This window comes from Colletes gigas, unplaced genomic scaffold, assembly GCF_013123115.1.
Source record: "Colletes gigas isolate AHSC1104 unplaced genomic scaffold, ASM1312311v1 Colletes_gigas_Sc00033, whole genome shotgun sequence".
NCBI lineage: Eukaryota > Metazoa > Arthropoda > Insecta > Hymenoptera > Colletidae > Colletes > Colletes gigas.
In genome coordinates, this window is record NW_025106662.1 from 413,467 (window position 1) to 431,588 (window position 18,122).

Genomic DNA, 18,122 nt, shown 5'->3' on the forward strand with positions numbered 1-18,122 from the left:
CCCGCAGTAGCGCACAGTTGCAGACTACCGAGATCTTGGGGGCTTTGGCTTTCCCCAAAATGTTTATTTATAAAGGGGGCAACATTCTCGCTCACCCTTGCATGGTGTACCCGGACACTGAACAGCAGGGTAGGTGGGAATGTTGCAAAGGATAAGAAACGTCCTACAAAGGTGATGACTTTAAGGATTGGCTTGACCAATCCTTCCACCGGTTAACGCTATGCGTTTTCGTCAACTTGGTAGGGGAAGCCAAGCTTAGTTTAAGGGTAAGATTTCGGTTTAGATTCGTTTGATCGAGCCTTACAATTTCGACTAGACTTTCCATAAGTCTTGAAATATTTTTGTGCACCTAAAAAGAGCATCGGGCTCTTCCCAAAATTTTTTCTCAAACGCCAGTTTGAGTGATCCTTCGAGCCTATGGAAAAGGAACACAGTAAGGAGCTGTGTGATAAGCACGGTCCGCGCGGTATAGCATGTGGGCATAATACTTTGCGGCCGAAACAACTACAAAGACAAAAATAATAAATCTGCAGCGTGGAATAGTTGGTAGTTTACTGATCGACGTAAGAAGATGAAAGTTTCGTGAAGAATATGTGTAAATTGTGCTTTTCTGTGTGTATTCAAACGAGCCTCGAGTTGTTCTTTCATTATCGAATGCGTATTAATCGCAGTGCACTTTTGACCTATATAATTACAAAAATACGTTTGTTATTTATTGTAAAAGTAATTCACTAACAACATATAGTAGTGCCCACTTAAATGTTCGCGCTCGAGACCTGCCGCGGTCGTTTAAGTGGGCATGATTACTTCTCAGAATTCAACGGAGATAAGGAAAGAGGATAAGTGCGAGTGATATACAATAGCTGGCACCTGAAACCATATACTTACATACGAGGTCTGTCTCAAAAGTATCCAACCTTCTTTCATATCTTCGCGCTTGACAATTTTAGCATCCTTTGCCGGATACGAATATCAACTGCAAAGCTTTACGAACTCCTTCGATGCCGCAGTTTTCGTCGGAGCGCCTTAGTTCACGTGCAGTGTTCGCGCTCGAATTGTTGATGGTCGAATTGGAGTGAATGCGATGTCGTCGTGTTGGAGAGTTTTCAAATGGTTTATTTTTAACAATAACAAAGTGGACTGTATGATATGTTTTCAAGCGCGTTGAACTTTGGGAGGAACTGTTTCCCCCGCGATTACTTAAACAAAATGCGTTCAACTCAAGTAAAACTGCTGTACTGTTACAGACTTGTTAGTTAGACTTGTTAGACTTAGTCGGTTAACGACTGAAACTCTAAAGAAATGAAACTTGTTTGTCGGTTGACGACTGAAACTAGAATTGAAACTGGTTTGTCGGTTGACGACTGAAACTAGAATTGAAACTGGTTTGTCGGTTGACGACTGAAACTAGAATTGAAACTGGTTTGTCGGTTGACGACTGAAACTAGAATTGAAACTGGTTTGTCGGTTGACGACTGAAACTAGAATTGAAACTGGTTTGTCGGTTGACGACTGAAACTAGAATTGAAACTGGTTTGTCGGTTGACGACTGAAACTAGAATTGAAACTGGTTTGTCGGTTGATGACTGAAACTAGAATTGAAACTGGTTTGTCGGTTGACGACTGAAACTAGAATTGAAACTGGTTTGTCGGTTGACGACTGAAACTAGAATGAAATTGTGTCCGGAGTCCGTTTCCTCCTCAGCTTAGATCCCCTCCAAGAGGTACACTTGGGGGTGTTGGCCATCGACTTGGGCGAGGAGGACCCATTTTCCTGCCCCATTTTGGCAGCAAACTCCTCCTTCACCTCGGTGGTGGAGGAAAGTCCCAGGCCACGCTGGCGAGGGTGGCCGAGGTTTCCTCCCCAAGTCGAAGGCCGCGTTAATTTATCGAGGAAGAAACGGAACTCCGGATTATCCACGCAACAAGGGGTTGCGTCTGGTCTACGTCTGTTTTTATGGCTATATTGTTCCGCGTGTCGGCGATGGCCGTTGTCGTCGGTGCCTACATTTGGCCTCGACGACCGTACCACCCGCGGAACAATATAGCCCTTCGCTGGTCAACTCGAGTGTCGCGTTTCTTTCGTTTTCCAAAATGCTATTCTTTTACATTGACCTTTGCCAGATGCGAGAGACTCGAAGACGTTTGCAACGTAGTACCGATCCCGCATCTGGCAACATAAAGGACCGGAAACAACTCGAGTTGGCCAGCGGAATGAGCGTGCTTTCGTTTACCGAACATGCAGCGTGCGTTTGTTTACAAAGTGTCTTTTACGTTCATCGTATTTTGCTATTGTAAGAAATGACGGAGAGATCGGAGCAACGAATTTGCATCAAATTTTGCTTAAAACTCGAAAAGAGTTGTGCGGAGACCACCAAAATGAGGCACATCTGTTGATAGTAACTCACGCTTTGGCCGGTCTTCGACGACAACAACACCGGATAATATTGAACGTGTTCGACTTGCGATCAACGAAGATCGTCGATTGATTATCTTGAAGTTATGAAAAGATTGCGTGACGCAATTAAAAGAAAACGGCCTCAGCTTTGGTCAAGCGGTGACTGGCATCTTCATCATGATAACGCGCCAGCGCATGTATCGAATCTCGTGCAGCAATATTTGACGAAGCACAAAGTCGTACAGCTCCGTCAGCCTCCGTACAGTCCTGATGTAGCTCCCTGCAACTTTTGGCTGTTTCCAAAATTAAAAATGCCGCTCAAAGAACACCGATTCGACGACAAAGAAACAGTCGAAACTAATACGACAAACGTTCTAAAGGTTATGCCAAAAAATGAGAGTGCCAGGACTGCTTCTGTGGCCCTGCTTTGCTGCGAGTAGGAACTCGGGAAATTCATAGGAGGGTAAAAAAGGAAAGGAGGGAGCGCTTTTCGTCCGGACCTGCTAGTGGACTCATCAGTAAGGCTTTCTAGCAGGCCCTGTCTTAGACGACTGAGATATTGAGAAGTCGGTCGAGGAATGTACATATAGCAATCGAGGGGTTGGTCGAGCGCTTGTGAGAGCTCGACCCCTCTGGTGGCGAGCATGGGAGGCGACACCACACTTCCAAAAGTGGAAAGGCCGTTGGCAGCGTATTCTTCAATCAAATGGGAACTACTTCGAAGGATGCCAGTAGCCCGATGACGCAGGATAACACCAACGGGGAAATATGAAGGAAGGTCGGATATTTTTGTGACAGACCTCGTATACAATGTATCGATAACGACCGGTGTCAAGTTACGCTCGACACTTACGTGCTACTTAAGTGGGCACTACTATATCATGGACGATTTTGGAAACAATAGTGGCGATAAGAAGAAACAATTTTATGATTTAATGTTTTCTGATACGATGGAAGGTATTAAGGAGTTTATTGGATTCACAATCGATTTTGTTACTTATAGAGATCTCATTTTATCCTGCAATTTACATATAAACAATTTTTTCGTATCATCAACAGTTATTGAAATATCGCGACTGTCACACTTTAGCGTGGACACCCTGTATATGTTCATAGCCTAGTCTCCATAGGTTTTTAAAGGGCAATGATTAAAAATAAAATTCTATTGCATGATTAGCAGTATTTAGGCGTAAATTTAATGTATTCCATTTTGTAGAAATGAATTCAGGAGGGAATAAAAAAAAGGTACGAAAGATGTAGACGTTTTAATATGCGTCCGTATCGATTGACCAAATATCTATCTACATGTATCGTATTCTATAGTTGTCAAAGAATTTAAAGAACTCGTCATACGAACGATTATAGTTTGAAGTCTACAAACATTACAAATAATCCATTCTTTCTTCGTTTTGTGTAATTCAAATTGATACGTAATTATGTAGATTAAATAGATTTTTTTACAAAACATGTAGGTATATTCATTTATTCGTGATGCTGGCATATAAAAGTAACGTAATGCTTTCAGCAGTTTAAGGAAATGTTCGAAACGCTCACGGAGTTATACCCATCTGTGTGGGATGAACCAGAGACCAAGAAATGGACAAAGACAGCACGCGAGATCCAGCAAATGTTCTATTTAACTTTCGAAGGTAAACAATGGGACGTTTACCAAAAAAAGGAATACGAGTTATTAAGCACAAAAGTTTGTTATGCTTTATTTGGTCCTCCAAAGGATGCAAACGACAACTTTAGCAATATCGAAAACGCGTATGATAAAGATAAACGTGATTCAGGCGACAAAATCAAAGACAAGATCATAGAAGTGCACAAAAATCACTCGGGCTGTAAGTCGTTGCATGTTGGCATTATTTTCGTATGTTGCAAGCAATACGATAAGCAATTTTACGTTCCGATATTTCGTATACGTATAAACGAAACAACAGAAGAAAGCTATTACGTCGATACGAATTTCCGCGTGTACCAATCTTGGAACGATTGGAAAGAAAACAATAAACTACCAATGTTGTTATATTGTTATCCAAAGCCAGGCTTTTACACGTGTTCTAAGGGCAGCAGGTACAAATTCGATGAGAAAGGCGATGTAAGGACAATGTTAAGTCATAGAGGGGTTTACTGACCCAAGAGCGTACAGCCTATGCTATACACCGTTGGAAAGGTCTCGCCAAGGCGAATCGACTGATACCGTTTTTAACTTCGATATCAGATGGGATCATGTCGAAAAATGGCCTCAAAATTCGAGATTTTGCGGTTTTGAACAAAAGAATCCGGTCGTAAAAGCCCATCCGGCCCGAGGGACCTCGGGTAGGCACCTGAGGGAAAACCGAGCGGTGTAAGCGATACTCTAGCAGATTGGGACGGCAAATGTGCCCCACCACCTTCATTTCAGTGCCGTGTTGGGCCTGCGTTTGCCGCATGGGCCCCGTTCGAAATGCCCAGGGCGAAATCGCCAATGGATCAGTTGTTTTTCATGAACATAATATATTCATGATAGACGATTCGCAGGTATGAGTTGGGAATGTGCAGGTTAGTATTCAGTATTCACATCATTATGTTTCGTTCAATCAATAAAATGTCACTCCATTCACTATTGTAAGTGACGCATTAGTCTGAATACTAACCTGCACATTCCCAACTTATACCTGCGAATCGTCTATCATGAATATATTATGTTCATGAAAAACAACTGATCCATTGGCGATTTCGCCCTGGGCATTTCGAACGGGGCCCATGCGGCAAACGCAGGCCCAACACGGCACTGAAATGAAGGTGGTGGGGCACATTTGCCGTCCCAATCTGCTAGAGTATCGCTTACACCGCTCGGTTTTCCCTCAGGTGCCTACCCGAGGTCCCTCGGGCCGGATGGGCTTTTACGACCGGATTCTTTTGTTCAAAACCGCAAAATCTCGAACTTTGAGGCCATTTTTCGACATGATCCCATCTGATATCGAAGTTAAAAACGGTATCAGTCGATTCGCCTTGGCGAGACCTTTCCAACGGTGTATAGCATAGGCTGTACGCTCTTGGGTCAGTAAACCCCTCTATGACTTAACATTGTCCTTTGGAAATCGGTACATCGCCAGCTTGCGATCTGAGTTCGCGTATAGGAAGAACACTGGATTTTACTAGTGGAGTGACTGGACTTATCGGAACAGGGGTTGGAGTGGCTTCTTTGTTTACTCCACTGGCTCCTCTCACGCTTACAACCATAGGAATAGCTAGTACAACAAGCGCGGCATACGGAGCCGTGAGAAGCGTCCAACAGTTGGTAGACAAAGGAACTCACGGCGAAAGTCTGCTCGATATGGAATCAATGATGTGCGCATTGAACATAATTATGCTACCTTTACACATAGGAACAAGCGTAGTCAATGGTAAATTAATAGCCGGTGCACGAACAGAACGCACTTTTACATCCTTGCAACGAGTTGGTGCAACTTTCTTGAATATAACAGCTGTAACTATAGATACTTCCGCAGTATTAATCGGACTTAAAACTTTGTATGATAAGAAGCAGGAGGGAACAAATGCAACCATTGGACTTCTTGTAGTTGTCTGTATCCGTATTTTTCTTTTCACATACGCTTATACAGCCAAAAACAGCAAACGGAATTATCAAGAAAGCGCAAGCCCAATATTTTCAAGAGTATAAGTCTCAGATGACCGATGCTGTTGCACAGGAAACTTTCCAGAAATTTATCGACGACAATTATAAGAACATAAAGAGTGGTGCGAATATTACCAGGACTATTAATACTATCTATGATCCTGAAACATTTTTCAAATCAGTTGGGCCCGAGACTTCTATCAAAATAATCGACAACACTGTGGGAATCTTCATCATTAACGATGAACTGAAAATAAATCCTAATCGGTGAGCATGTGAACATCTTTCGTCTCATTTTTATAATATGTTTATTTTGGGGAACGTTTCTTTCCTAAAATCATATTATCTTTTGATAGTTTTGCTGTTTTATTCTCCTAATTAAAATATTTCTTCTTTCCTAAAATTAAAAATTCAGATTTAACCAAATCAGACCGGATAGGATAAAATAGTTGTTGAGGGCCACGAAAATGGATAAGAACCATCCACAATATGGAAAATATTCTAATGAAATTATGAAAAACGAATGTATAGCTTTGGAAGTCAGGCGCCAAGAAACTCTGGTTAAGATGGCAGAGGTATTTGGAACGGACCCAGACGGCTTGAAGAACTTTAAAATAAACAACAAACCGATATTCGCAGATCTAAAGCTGCGTCCCCACTGGATCGGCACGGCTCGGCATTTGCCGATAGCTGCGTCCCCACTGGGTCGGCACGGCTCGGCATTTGCCGATCGGCACAGCGTTCGGCAAAAGGCGGCACGGCCGTGCCACTGCTATGCACCGCGGCAAAGCCATTTCAGTACACAAAAAATGTACAGTGACGACGAAGTAATAACTGGTGCTGCTGCAGTTATAGTAATAGCAAATGCAAAAAAAATGCCTAAAAAACGAAGATTTTGGATGCGTCCGAGTTTACGTAGCAGAAGAATATACAGGGTGTTCGGCCACCTCTAGCAAAAATTTTAATGAGCGATAGTAGAGGCCAAAATAAGACGAAAATCAAGAATACTAATTTGTTGATGGAAGCTTTGTTAAAAAGTTATTAACAATTAAATTCAAAAATTTCAAATCGTTCTGGAAAAATTATTTTCGGTTGCGGGGGTCAACTACAATCATTTTTGGTGAGTACACATACCTCCGAAATCCTATCTACTTTCGAGAAAAAAAATCGAGTAGGTGCTGAAATTTTTCGGCGAAAAAAAATTTTTCAAATCGTTCTAAAAAAATTATTTTCGGTTGCGGGGATCAATTACAATCATTTTTTATCATTACACATACCTCCAAAATCGTACGCACTTTCGAGAAAAAAATTCCTTACTGAAAATCCAATTAGGTGTCTAAATTTTTCAACGGAGAAAAAAAATTGCAAATCGTTGTGTATAGCCATAAAACAGCTGTCAAACACGCGCGGCCACTCGTCGCGTCCTAATCCGGAGTCCCGTTTTTTCTTCGATAAATTAACGTAGCCTTCGACTTGGGGAGAAAACCTCGGGCACCCTCGTTCTGGGGGTGACCTGGAAGTCTTCCTCCACCACGTTCAGGTATGAGGAAAGAGTTTTCCTCCCAAACGGGGTGTGAAAATGGGTCCTCCTTCCCTTAGTCGATGACCAATCGGTCGAGCTAAAAGTTAATACCAAATTCGGTTGACACCCCCAAAATCGCGTATCGGAGGAAGAAACGGGCTCCGGAAACATCGACTATGCAAAAATATGGGCACGAGGAAAAAATCTTTCGCCTATGACCATATTTGGTTACAAGACGGGGCTTTATGGCCCTGCCTGGGCCTTTCAGAACTGGAGGTAGCAATCGTCGCGCTGTGAAATTTTCCGTTCGATCGCGAAAGAATACCAATTTGTTGATGGAGGCTTTGTTAAAAAGTTATTAACGTTTAAAGTTCCTGTATCTTTGTATCTCGATGATGGTTTTGGAACGAAATTGACATGAAACTTTCGTGCTCTCGTGTCTTGGCACGATCTCTTTTGATGGTTACCGACATCGTGCCGATCGACTCGTCGGCATGCCGGTCGGCTTTTCAAGCCATGCTATCCAAGACGATGCAGTGTTTGGCTTTGCCGAGAAGTACTTAGGGTGCCGATCGGCCGTGCTAGATGACAGATGCGGACGCAGTGTAGACGCAATTCTCGGCTTTTGCCGATCGGCCGTGCCGAACGGCAAAAGCCGACCCAGTGGGGACGCGGCTTAACAGGTGCTGAGATAGATCGAATGCGGACAGTGTTCAGCGATACAGCGAGGAATTACGATAAAGATATCATTTATGCCGCCGCCGCGGCAGCGAAAGAATTAGGCTGCCATGACGTTCATACATTCGGTGCTATCATTGAATTGATTGCATTAGAAAGTCACGGTACAATCAAACAACGTTAGACTCGCTTTTGAAATCATCATAGACGTTAATTTTATGCCTCTTTTTCTTCTTTTTAGGAAAATCCAGATCACAGTATCGTTCATATTTGGCGGAATTTCAAAAAAATCCCGATACCAGAAAACAATTTGTGGCCGACGTTAAAAAAGATTGTGGAATAGCTACAGATATCTTGAAAAATGTCAAGTTAAAGTTTGATCATGAATATTTGGCTGTATATCACTATAGAAAACACGGATTCGAGTTCGGAAATAAAATTTCAATGCATGTGTATCTTGCTGATATTCCAAAGGATCTATTTCAGAAACAGTATCTGTATAGCGATGTGTATGATCAAGCTGGAACGAGCAGGATTCAAATTTATGCGAATAAGGAAGGCTCGCAATTTGGAGTGTTGAAAATAAAAAATAATAATCCATACGTCGCAACGGTTTTTTCAAACCAAAAATTCTTCGAGAATTGGGAAACAAAATTGCCAATAGCCCAAGAATATTTAAATCTTACTACCCTTCACTATAACGATCCAACAATTCCGACAACTAGATTTTTCGATATTTTCGGTTCTAACCTATTAAAAGACATGGGCATAGTTATTGGCGATATACAAGTACATAAATGTAATACATCACAAAATTTGAACACGTTTGAAGGTAATTCTGAAGATATCAAGAATTTGAGAGAATTAGCCAATTTACTTACTATAATGACTCAAGCAGACAAAACTGATTAAACTTTACAATGTCAAAACTGCTAATATAAAAATTGTATATTTCAATAAATGCTTAAGCAATAAATTGCTTATTGCTTATGTATGTATGTATTTAATTACTGGTTCCCCGTAGAGTTACGTGAGCTTTCCTTTACTTCTTTGATACTTCCTCTTACATCCAATCCTCTTCTCCTACCTTTCTTTATTTAATTTTATTTACGGGAGATCCTCGTACATCTGTACGAAAAGAAACAGATATTTATGAATTTTTTACACTTTAAAATTTGATTACACTTTTGGGAGAAATACATATTCAGACACTTGAAAATCAATCCAGGAGCAGAGCCAAGAAGGACCACCCTAAACAAGCTACGATTTTCACTGCCGAGGCGTCCGCCATGTTTAGAGCCATGAATTATATTCACTACAACATCATGTTCAAGTTGGCCATCTTTTCGATTTCCATGAGCGTGATTAAAGTCTTAGCATCTATAGATAAGAAAAACTGCGAAATCATAAAGAACATGCAAGAGACCTATTCAAAAATCTTCAACAGGAACATATATCCGGTTCAATGAGAATTGTCAGGAAATATAAACAAAAGGTTCACGTGATCGATGCTGCGGCCGCAGATGAACTGTTCATCATGAATATCGCTATTCAGGGACGCTTTTTAGCAGTGGTGACTAACCACTTCAACCCAGTACTCCCGATTCCGAATGATGTCGGGGTCCTCGAGTAGATGCTCAATTATTTTCCTGCGGCCGTCTATTTTGTACGGCCCCCAAATATAATGGTGACTATTGAAGTCGCCCATTAGTATGAAGGGTGTTGGAAGTTGGTTTGTAAGCGCTTCTAAGTCAGTTGGGGTTATGGTATGGCTTTTCGGGAGGTAGATGTTCCATATGTGTATCTTGCTTGGAAGTAGTACTGTAACTGCGATTGCTTCTAGGTTTGTGTTTAACGGAATTTTGACGGCATTGAATTTTTTGGATACTGCGATGAGTACTCCCCCACTCGCGTAATTATCGCAGTCTCTATTTTTGTTGAAGATAACGAACCCTTTGAGTCTTGGGAGGTGGTGTTTTTTGAGGTTTGTCTCTTGTAGGCAAATGATGGATGGGTTGTGTTGGTCAAGAAGGAGCTGAGTTGTTCGTATTGCGTGTAAAAACTATTTATATTCCATTCAATAATATGTTTCCTTGTGGTTAAGAGGAGTCACTCTCCATTTCCGATGACCAGTTGGCAGCTGTTTTCGTTGAGGAGTTCTGGATTATTTTTTTGTGTAGTCTGTGTAGTCTGTTTTTCATGCTACGTTCATTAAGCAAGGGATGGATTTTTAGAATCATTCCAGCTAAGACGAGAGTGTTGGTTGTGTATGTTTTTGAAATTTCTAAAGGGTTTGGGGCTGTGATTGAGTTTTCTAGGAAGCTTTTAAATTGTATATAACTTAGCACGTGGTTGTTTCCTTGGTCTTCAATGTAGTTTTTGGCTGGTTCCATCATGTCGTCGATTTTGTTTAGCGAAAAGGCGGGTGATGGGGGCCGTTTTGTTTTCTTAGAGACTGGTTCAGGGTTTCTATGAGGTTTTCTGGATATTGCGCCTGGTGATTTGAATTCAAGATCGCTTAGTTTTACTGGTTTTGTGTTACTTTCTTCTGGAGTTGTGAATAACTGTCTTTTGCTACTTATTTTATCTACAATCGAGTTATCTAATCTTCTTGCTGTTAGTTCTGTTGTGTTAGAGTCGTCTAGCGAGATTGGTTCCATGTGTTCAGGTGTATTTGGCATTTCTATTTCTAGTTCCGTTTCTTTAGGCCGATCTTCGGTGTGGGGCGATGGGAAGAGTTGAAAGTTGGCATTTTTTGGTGAGCTGGTTCCGTTTGGATTTTGGTTGTTAGGGCATTGCGTAGCAATATGTCCTTCTTGGTTGCACCTGAAGCATGTCTGTCTTTCCGTGGTAGCGAATATTCTGTAGGTGTTATTTTCTAACGTAATGTGGGGTGAGTGCGTGTGCGTGTGCTGGCGACCAGGTCATGCTGCGACAGACCGGCGCCGATATGTTTGGGAATCCGTTAACGGTTCAGCGTTGCACACGTCGTGGTTTGCACACGGCGTGCAATCGCCCTTTTCGGTTAGGGCGATCGTCGATTGTTAAATCGAACCGTTCTTAAGACGAGCACCGTGCCGTGCGTAGATCAGATCGTTGCGAGTTCACGTCGGAGAGTCTTGGCGAGTTGGTGCGAGAAGTCGCGTTGTTAAAATATAATAGATACACATATATATATGTATATACCAGCGGGTTACATTTTATTTAACCTCCCCGTTTCCAGAGAATCCTACAGTAATAAGAAAGTAGCCCGGGATTTATTTTGCATCTTCTGGATCTACGTAGACTTGTTTCCTGAAGCTTAGAATATGCGACAGGTCTGGGTCAACGATTCTTGCTTTTAATGAGGTTATTTTTGAGTATAATTTGATATTGTTTGTTCTGAAAACGTTTTCGATAGCTGTTGAGGCCCATTAAAAACGGTGCCGTGTGCAACCGATTCAGGCCGGGCGCAAGATCGATCGGCTGCGCGTGTCGCGGAATATTCGCGATCCTCGAAGGACCGAGAATGTTCCACGACATGCGCCGAGAACTTTTGCACCCGGCGCGAAGGAAAACCAAAGGACGATCGGGACCAGGGGTATATAAGCCAGGGCCCCGATCGCCTAGGGGGCTCTTTATCCGTATATCACGAAAGCAGTCGGTCAGTCGGTCAGTCAATCAGTCAATCAATCAACCAGCAGACAGACCACACGTAAAGACCACTCCGAACGCAGACATACCTGTAGCATCAGTGTGTCAATTAAACTAGTTAACTGTTAATCTACTGTGTCAAAAATCACATCCCTTCACACCTTTCGCACCTTAATTTGTACGGAGAATTAGCGACCGCAAACGATCGCGTTTCACCAAGACCGATCGTCATCCTGCGTCGCAACAATAGCTGTGTTGAGTATTATAGGTGCGATATTTGATAGTATGATTCTTACAGCTGGTAGTACCATTGGGCGGATTTCTATATTTACGTTATTTATTGCAATTGTTTTGTTTTTAGAGGTTAGGTTTGTAACCGTTTCTTTGCTATCTAGGTACATATAGATTCTTCCATTGGAGATCCTTGATAGATTTTTTATAGCTTTGGGTCCTGTTATGTTCCCGATTGCCCAGACATACTCCTTAATGATGATTCCATCGATTGATTGCAGAATAATAGCTTGATCTTGGGTTGGTGTGTATTGATGTTTTGTTATGTTGGCGTATGAGGTTTTGGTTTCGGTCATATTAAATTTTTTGGTTATTTGGCTATTTTCCGATTGGATATTTTGGTTCTCGTTAGTTTGGAAGGGATACACAGATTGGGATTTGTCACTGCAACGGTTTACTGTCGGTGACATGGTGATACGTACGGCGTACGAATACCTATGTCAGAGGTTTATGTAGTGGTGATTGTACCAACACTGAAACTACGGCACGCGTGACGGTACGAGCTAACATTAACACGTCCGATTGATTCCGCAGTCGGAGTGAGACTGTTGTGTCTTTTTATTTCTTACAGAACCTTGCGATTCTCTTCGTTAATCAGCTAACGTTTTTCGCGTTTTCGATCGCCTCGCTCGCTTCTCTGGAAAACAAAAACCGATTCCCTATTTCGGGGGAACGTCCATGCGTCGCGTCCAACCATTGTTGTCGTGGCGAAATCGACTTTTTTGTTTTTGCCTTCGAAAAAGATTAAGTAAAAGAGTTTCCTTCATTGAAAGAAGAAAAATTTTCCAATCTTTTATTTTCAGCAGGGACGGTGTTTCATTTTCATATGATTGATTTTAATGAGTCAGCGTTTTTTTAAATTATTAAACAAAGAGGAGAAATAGGACACTATTGTAGGGACAGGGTGCGGAAGGGTAAATAAAAGAGCCGTGTTGAATTGGAATAAAGTATAATTGCCACTTTCGTGGGTATTTCCGCAAGACTCTCAAAAGACGATTCCTTTCCTGACGTTCACACTTTTTCTATTCGTCGTCCGCGCTCATTCTCTCTTTCTTTTTCATTCACATACGCTTCCATCGTTTTTGTATTATTGCACACTCATATTGATACATTCGCACCTGTTTCGGAAGGCCGTGGCCTTCCGAGTTCGTTGCTCGGGTTTAGTCTAGGTCACGATTTTTAAACAACGCGATGTCGACCCGTTTCGGTCATTCCTCTCATACAGTATTCTCAAATTTTTTCAGACTTTTAAATTTTCCTCTGCTATTAAAAAATGGCTATATGGCAAAGGCTATACAATTTTCCGGTTCCTAGCATACATTTGGCTCTCTCCGTTGGTGGAATTAATCCACGAGCACACGTATATATTTTGTGATCGTTCGGTGTAGAGAGTTTATATATTTTTAACAATAACAATAACACAATGGATAACAATAAATAACAATAATAATCTTTTTATTTTAGTACGAGCAGTCGCAAGCGAATCTGAACGAGGACGGCAGTTGTTTTGTCTATCTTCTGTTTTTTTGCTTTCTTTCCATCAAGAGTGGAAACCTTTTTCCTGACGCTTGCAGCGCCGCCTGACGTTCCTAGGCGCCAACATTCCGAGTGGAATGTGAGCCGCCACATACATATGTATGTATGTATATGCTCCTTAAGAGTAAAATACCTCGTATATTTGAGTAGAACATTATCTACTAATTTCATACATATGTTATTTACTGCCATGAACGCTGATCTTAAAAGACGTTCGCTAACGGAAATGAACATGACCTTCTTAACGAGCCAATTTAAATAATTATGACACGTTAATCGTCGTGAGCGATTACAGATGAAGGTAGGTGAAGTATAGAGTCCTCTAAAGCCAAACGAGCATAAAAATTGTTTACAACTTTGATTGGTTAATTTCCTTTCTATTCTACAATCCCGATCATATATCACGATAATTTGTAATCTATTTCATAGACAAGTTGATTATTAATTATCTATTTTTCAATATAATGTACGATATTTAAACAATAATCGAAATGGTATCCAACACTTGTTCTAATTTCAATCACCTAATCAAAACTTAGATTTCCCTATAATTGCCAAATGAACATTTATTAAATTGATCATTTCATTTCTCTCTAAACAGAGAGTTGTACTTCTTTATGTCTGGTATTCTACTCTTTGCTATAATATAATCAATGTATGGTTCCAATCTTAGTTCATATATATGATCTAAGGTTCCAACTTCCAACCAACACGTTCCATACTCGAAATACTCAAATTGTGAACAAGCTACGCTAAAGTGGGATTCTTTTAATAGTACAACTTCAAGTAATTTCAAGTTCGATTATTGCTTAAGCAGCAGCGTTCGAAACAAACGAAAGTTTCTTTTTAAAGATACACAGCATACATGATGGCACGTATTGTGAGATTCGTAAAGCAGATTTATCACGACCCTTTTAAATGGTATATTCAACATTATATTAATATTAATATCACATTTGTGTTCCAGAACTAGCGTACCTTGTAAAGTGAAACATTTTTCTTTATATTAGATATGAATTAATAAAAATGAATTAAAACTATAAAAAATTACTTTTTTATTACAGGTCAATAGTTAAAAGTATCGGATTTTTTGTACTAGGCGTGAAGATTGCTCTTGAATGTGATGGAACAGTTATAATGCCGCCAATTTCCGCTTGAGATTGAAGATACATAATATTTATTAATGTATTTACATTTGCACATTATACATGTAGATGTATATTTTATTTTTTTGCAGTTATAAGTACTGTTAGAAGATAAAAAAAAATGTGGTTTTGTATGTATACCTTTTCAGGTTATTTAATTTTGTTCATCATATGTACATAAAACAAAAAACGTGGATAAAATAAATATTTTGAATAGGTAAACCATTATATACAGTATTCATATGTATATAAACATTTTACCTGTTTCTTAAAAGAAATAAATTGTATAAAATGAGTTCATAAATCATGACATTGTTACAGTTGTATTTAAAGTCTTCTAAATTACAGATTCATATCACATATTATAATCTTTAATGTAAAATCATCCAATCGGAGACAGAGTTTTTATACTACTTCAAGCTTCCAATACATTATATAATTATGTTTATTGGTAATTAATCTTTGTTACACAATTACAATATGTATAAAAGAAACATGTAATTGGATTTACATTTCTCTAGTTACAATTATTGTAAAACTACATGATTTTTACAGTTTCTTTATAAATGTGACTGTTATTGTTGATTGCACTATTTATATTAATATCGCTATTGTAGTATATAATTTTTTATTACAATTACATTGCTGCATTATTACATTGTACAAGTGTAATATATTCTTTTTCTACGAAAGTGTACATTGAGTTATATGGAAATACTTAGCGATTAAACAAATATTTATTTGAATTTTTTTTTGCTATATTGCTACAGTGACAATCAATTGTTACATTTGTAAAAAATATTTGTATATTATTTACATAATTGTACTTCCTCGTTGAAGAGTATCTATTATTCCGAGAGGATTATTAACGACGAATATATAAATTTCATATTGGAGAAATAAAAAAACTGAACTTTTGATGGAATTATTCTTTAAACAAAAGTTCTATATATCCTCTTTTAACGCTAAATCTCAATTCACTTTTTTTCTGATGAGTGATCAATACGATTTATAAAAGTGGATATAGTAAATCGATTAACTAACTTCGACGCGCAATACGAAGTTACATTAAAGAACATGTAATACATGATGTCAAAAATATTTGTATGCTACACTGACTGTTCAACTTCAGGTAAGTCTAAAATTTCTCCAACAAATTCTGCAACATTTGTATCTTTCTTGGCATGCTCAGTGATAAAATTAAGCTCCAACAATTGATTGTAATTTGGACGGCCAGTATAATCTTTCATTAAACTGAAATATTAACAATCAATGAAATTACGTGCACAGAGTACATAATTCCATTAGAAGTAATTCTGCTTACCATTTGTTGATGAATTCTTCAAAATTAGTAGAAAATGTACCAGCAGGTAACTTTGGCGCTTCGTCCTTTACAACTTGTTTAAGTTGCTCAAACGGCGTACCCCAAGATTCGTAAGGAAACTTTCCAGTTGCTAACTCAACAAGAGATATACCTAACGACCAAACATCGGATCTGATGTCGTACTGTGAAGGATTACCCGACGGGTCTATCCTTTCTGGCTGAAAAAAAGGTCAGGATGGAGAATTTATTGAATAGATAAAAATAGGTACTCTCTATGACATACATTTAAAAGTTACATACAGCCATATATGGTTTACAACCAGCATCAATTGTTTTAGCAACAGAATCTACAAGATAACCAGAAATACCAAAATCACAGATTTTAACTTCTCCTTTCCGGTTAATTAAAATATTACTAGGTTTTACATCCCTATGAATCACTCGTAACTGTGAATATAAGTAATGTAATGCACTTACTACCTATAAACATAACATAAAATCAAAATTGTAAGTGCTTTACACAATGAAGAATAAGATTTCTACAGCAATTATTCTGTTATTTCTTACTGCAAAAGCAATTTTTCCTAAGATATCCTCAGGAATGGCACGTTCATGCTTGTACACTTTTGTATAAAATTTGTCAAGACTCATGTCCATAACTTCCATACATATCCAAACATCTCCTTCTCTAAATAATGCTCCATAAAACTGTACCGTGTATTGGCATGCAGAACTACGCATGGAAATATCTAAATCCATAAGTAATCGTTTTTGTTCTTGTGTATTGACTGTAGCAGTTATTCTCTATGAAATAAATAATATATGCTAGAAATATGTAAAGAATGAATTAACATGATACATCCATATATACAGTTATACATAATACCTTAACTGCCATAATGGTACCACTTTGTTTGTGTCGCATTTTATCCACAATACCATATGCTCCACGTCCAAGGATACAGATAGTTTCTAAATCATCTGCTTCTACTACAAATGTCTTCTCACCTATTGTTATCGTAGTTCTTTTGTCCAAATTTCTTGGTGGTGTGCTATATATAATATACACCTTAATTTCTTATTTTACAAAACATTAAATTTATGAAAACAACAAATAATATTTAACAAATTGTTTCTCTTGCATGTAAAAATATCTTATATGTATTTCAATTAAAATATTGCAGACACTGTATTAATTCAACAATATTAAAAATAAATATCGTAATAGAGAAAACACACAACCATAAAATTACTTACACAGGCACAGGCGTCCCTTCTGTGACCTGCAGTTTCAAGTTTCTCTTCCCTCGACGCAGAGCCATGATTTGATATACAATTAATAAATGTTACTAAGTCTGCAAGCGTGGCAGTGGATACAATTGAATATAATACATGTTTAAATAAGTTGTAATGAATATTGTATACGTGTTCTGTAAAGAAATAAAAGTACATGTATCTTTAAGTGCTGAGACAATGTTTGGAAGAATGTCGAAAGTCGAAGGTTATGCTATAAATTTATTGTAAGCAAATACACGAAAACATACGAGTGAAATAAAATTGTACTGAAAATTATTCTTGTTATTGTATCATTGAAAATAATTCGTGCAATACCTTGTTAATAACATGATGATACTTTACGAAAATAATGATAAAACTTTAAAGTTCCGTTGCCCATATATGAAGTTTTCAGTAAACTCAAACAGTCGCTTGAAATTGCTCACAACAGCCACTACGTTTTTAAATTCAATCTGGTCTCTCTAGAAACTTAATCGTTCTAGGCGCATTATATAAATTTTCGGCAGAGAAACATACGAATAATTTGTTACGCTATCGCGTGAATTTGGGCTTAGTACATATAGCGCCGAGACGGGAATTAATGGAAACTCAATTAATGACCATCGAGTGCGCGATCATATAAATCCATTAAAATTTGGAGCGAGATTCAAACGAACCAGCGTCATATAATGTAC

The 18,122-nt window shown here is 38.9% G+C and overlaps 3 protein-coding genes across 3 annotated transcripts; 2 read left to right on the forward strand and 1 right to left on the reverse strand.

Annotated features, from left to right (window-relative positions):
• Window positions 1–3,935: 3,935 nt before the first annotated feature.
• On the forward strand, window positions 3,936–6,294 carry LOC122402178. Its single transcript, XM_043404774.1, has 2 exons — window positions 3,936–4,499; window positions 6,010–6,294. Exons 1-2 carry the CDS (start codon window positions 3,936–3,938, stop codon window positions 6,292–6,294), a joined length of 849 nt encoding a protein of 282 aa, XP_043260709.1.
• A 1,843-nt stretch (window positions 6,295–8,137) lies between these two features.
• On the forward strand, window positions 8,138–9,135 carry LOC122402179. Its single transcript, XM_043404775.1, has 2 exons — window positions 8,138–8,387; window positions 8,465–9,135. The coding sequence occupies exons 1-2, from the start codon at window positions 8,138–8,140 to the stop codon at window positions 9,133–9,135; spliced, it is 921 nt and encodes a 306-aa protein (XP_043260710.1).
• Window positions 9,136–15,403: 6,268 nt separating this feature from the next.
• On the reverse strand, window positions 15,404–17,914 carry LOC122402162 (dual specificity mitogen-activated protein kinase kinase 6). The gene is made up of 7 exons (XM_043404754.1): window positions 17,764–17,914; window positions 17,410–17,582; window positions 17,039–17,204; window positions 16,720–16,956; window positions 16,453–16,632; window positions 16,153–16,370; window positions 15,404–16,082 (listed from the first exon to the last, which is right to left on the reverse strand). The coding sequence occupies exons 2-7, from the start codon at window positions 17,472–17,474 to the stop codon at window positions 15,938–15,940; spliced, it is 1,011 nt and encodes a 336-aa protein (XP_043260689.1). The 5' UTR covers window positions 17,475–17,582; window positions 17,764–17,914; the 3' UTR covers window positions 15,404–15,937.
• Between the last annotated feature and the right edge of the window lie 208 nt (window positions 17,915–18,122).

What these genes read in the sequence shown, in the direction of transcription:
- LOC122402178 (XM_043404774.1), top strand. Translation starts at nt 3,936, where the DNA reads ATGTTCGAAACGCTCACGGAGTTATACCCATCTGTGTGGGATGAACCA. An exon ending in AATTCGATGAGAAAGGCGAT is followed by an intron (nt 4,500 to 6,009) that starts GTAAGGACAATG and finishes ACGCTTATACAG; the next exon opens with CCAAAAACAGCAAACGGAAT.
- LOC122402179 (XM_043404775.1), top strand. Translation starts at nt 8,138, where the DNA reads ATGCGGACGCAGTGTAGACGCAATTCTCGGCTTTTGCCGATCGGCCGT. An exon ending in GATTGCATTAGAAAGTCACG is followed by an intron (nt 8,388 to 8,464) that starts GTACAATCAAAC and finishes TCTTCTTTTTAG; the next exon opens with GAAAATCCAGATCACAGTAT.
- LOC122402162 (XM_043404754.1), bottom strand. Translation starts at nt 17,474, where the DNA reads ATGGCTCTGCGTCGAGGGAAGAGAAACTTGAAACTGCAGGTCACAGAA. An exon ending in GTACCATTATGGCAGTTAAG is followed by an intron (nt 16,957 to 17,038) that starts GTATTATGTATA and finishes TTTATTTCATAG; the next exon opens with AGAATAACTGCTACAGTCAA. An exon ending in GAAGAATTCATCAACAAATG is followed by an intron (nt 16,083 to 16,152) that starts GTAAGCAGAATT and finishes TTAATATTTCAG; the next exon opens with TTTAATGAAAGATTATACTG.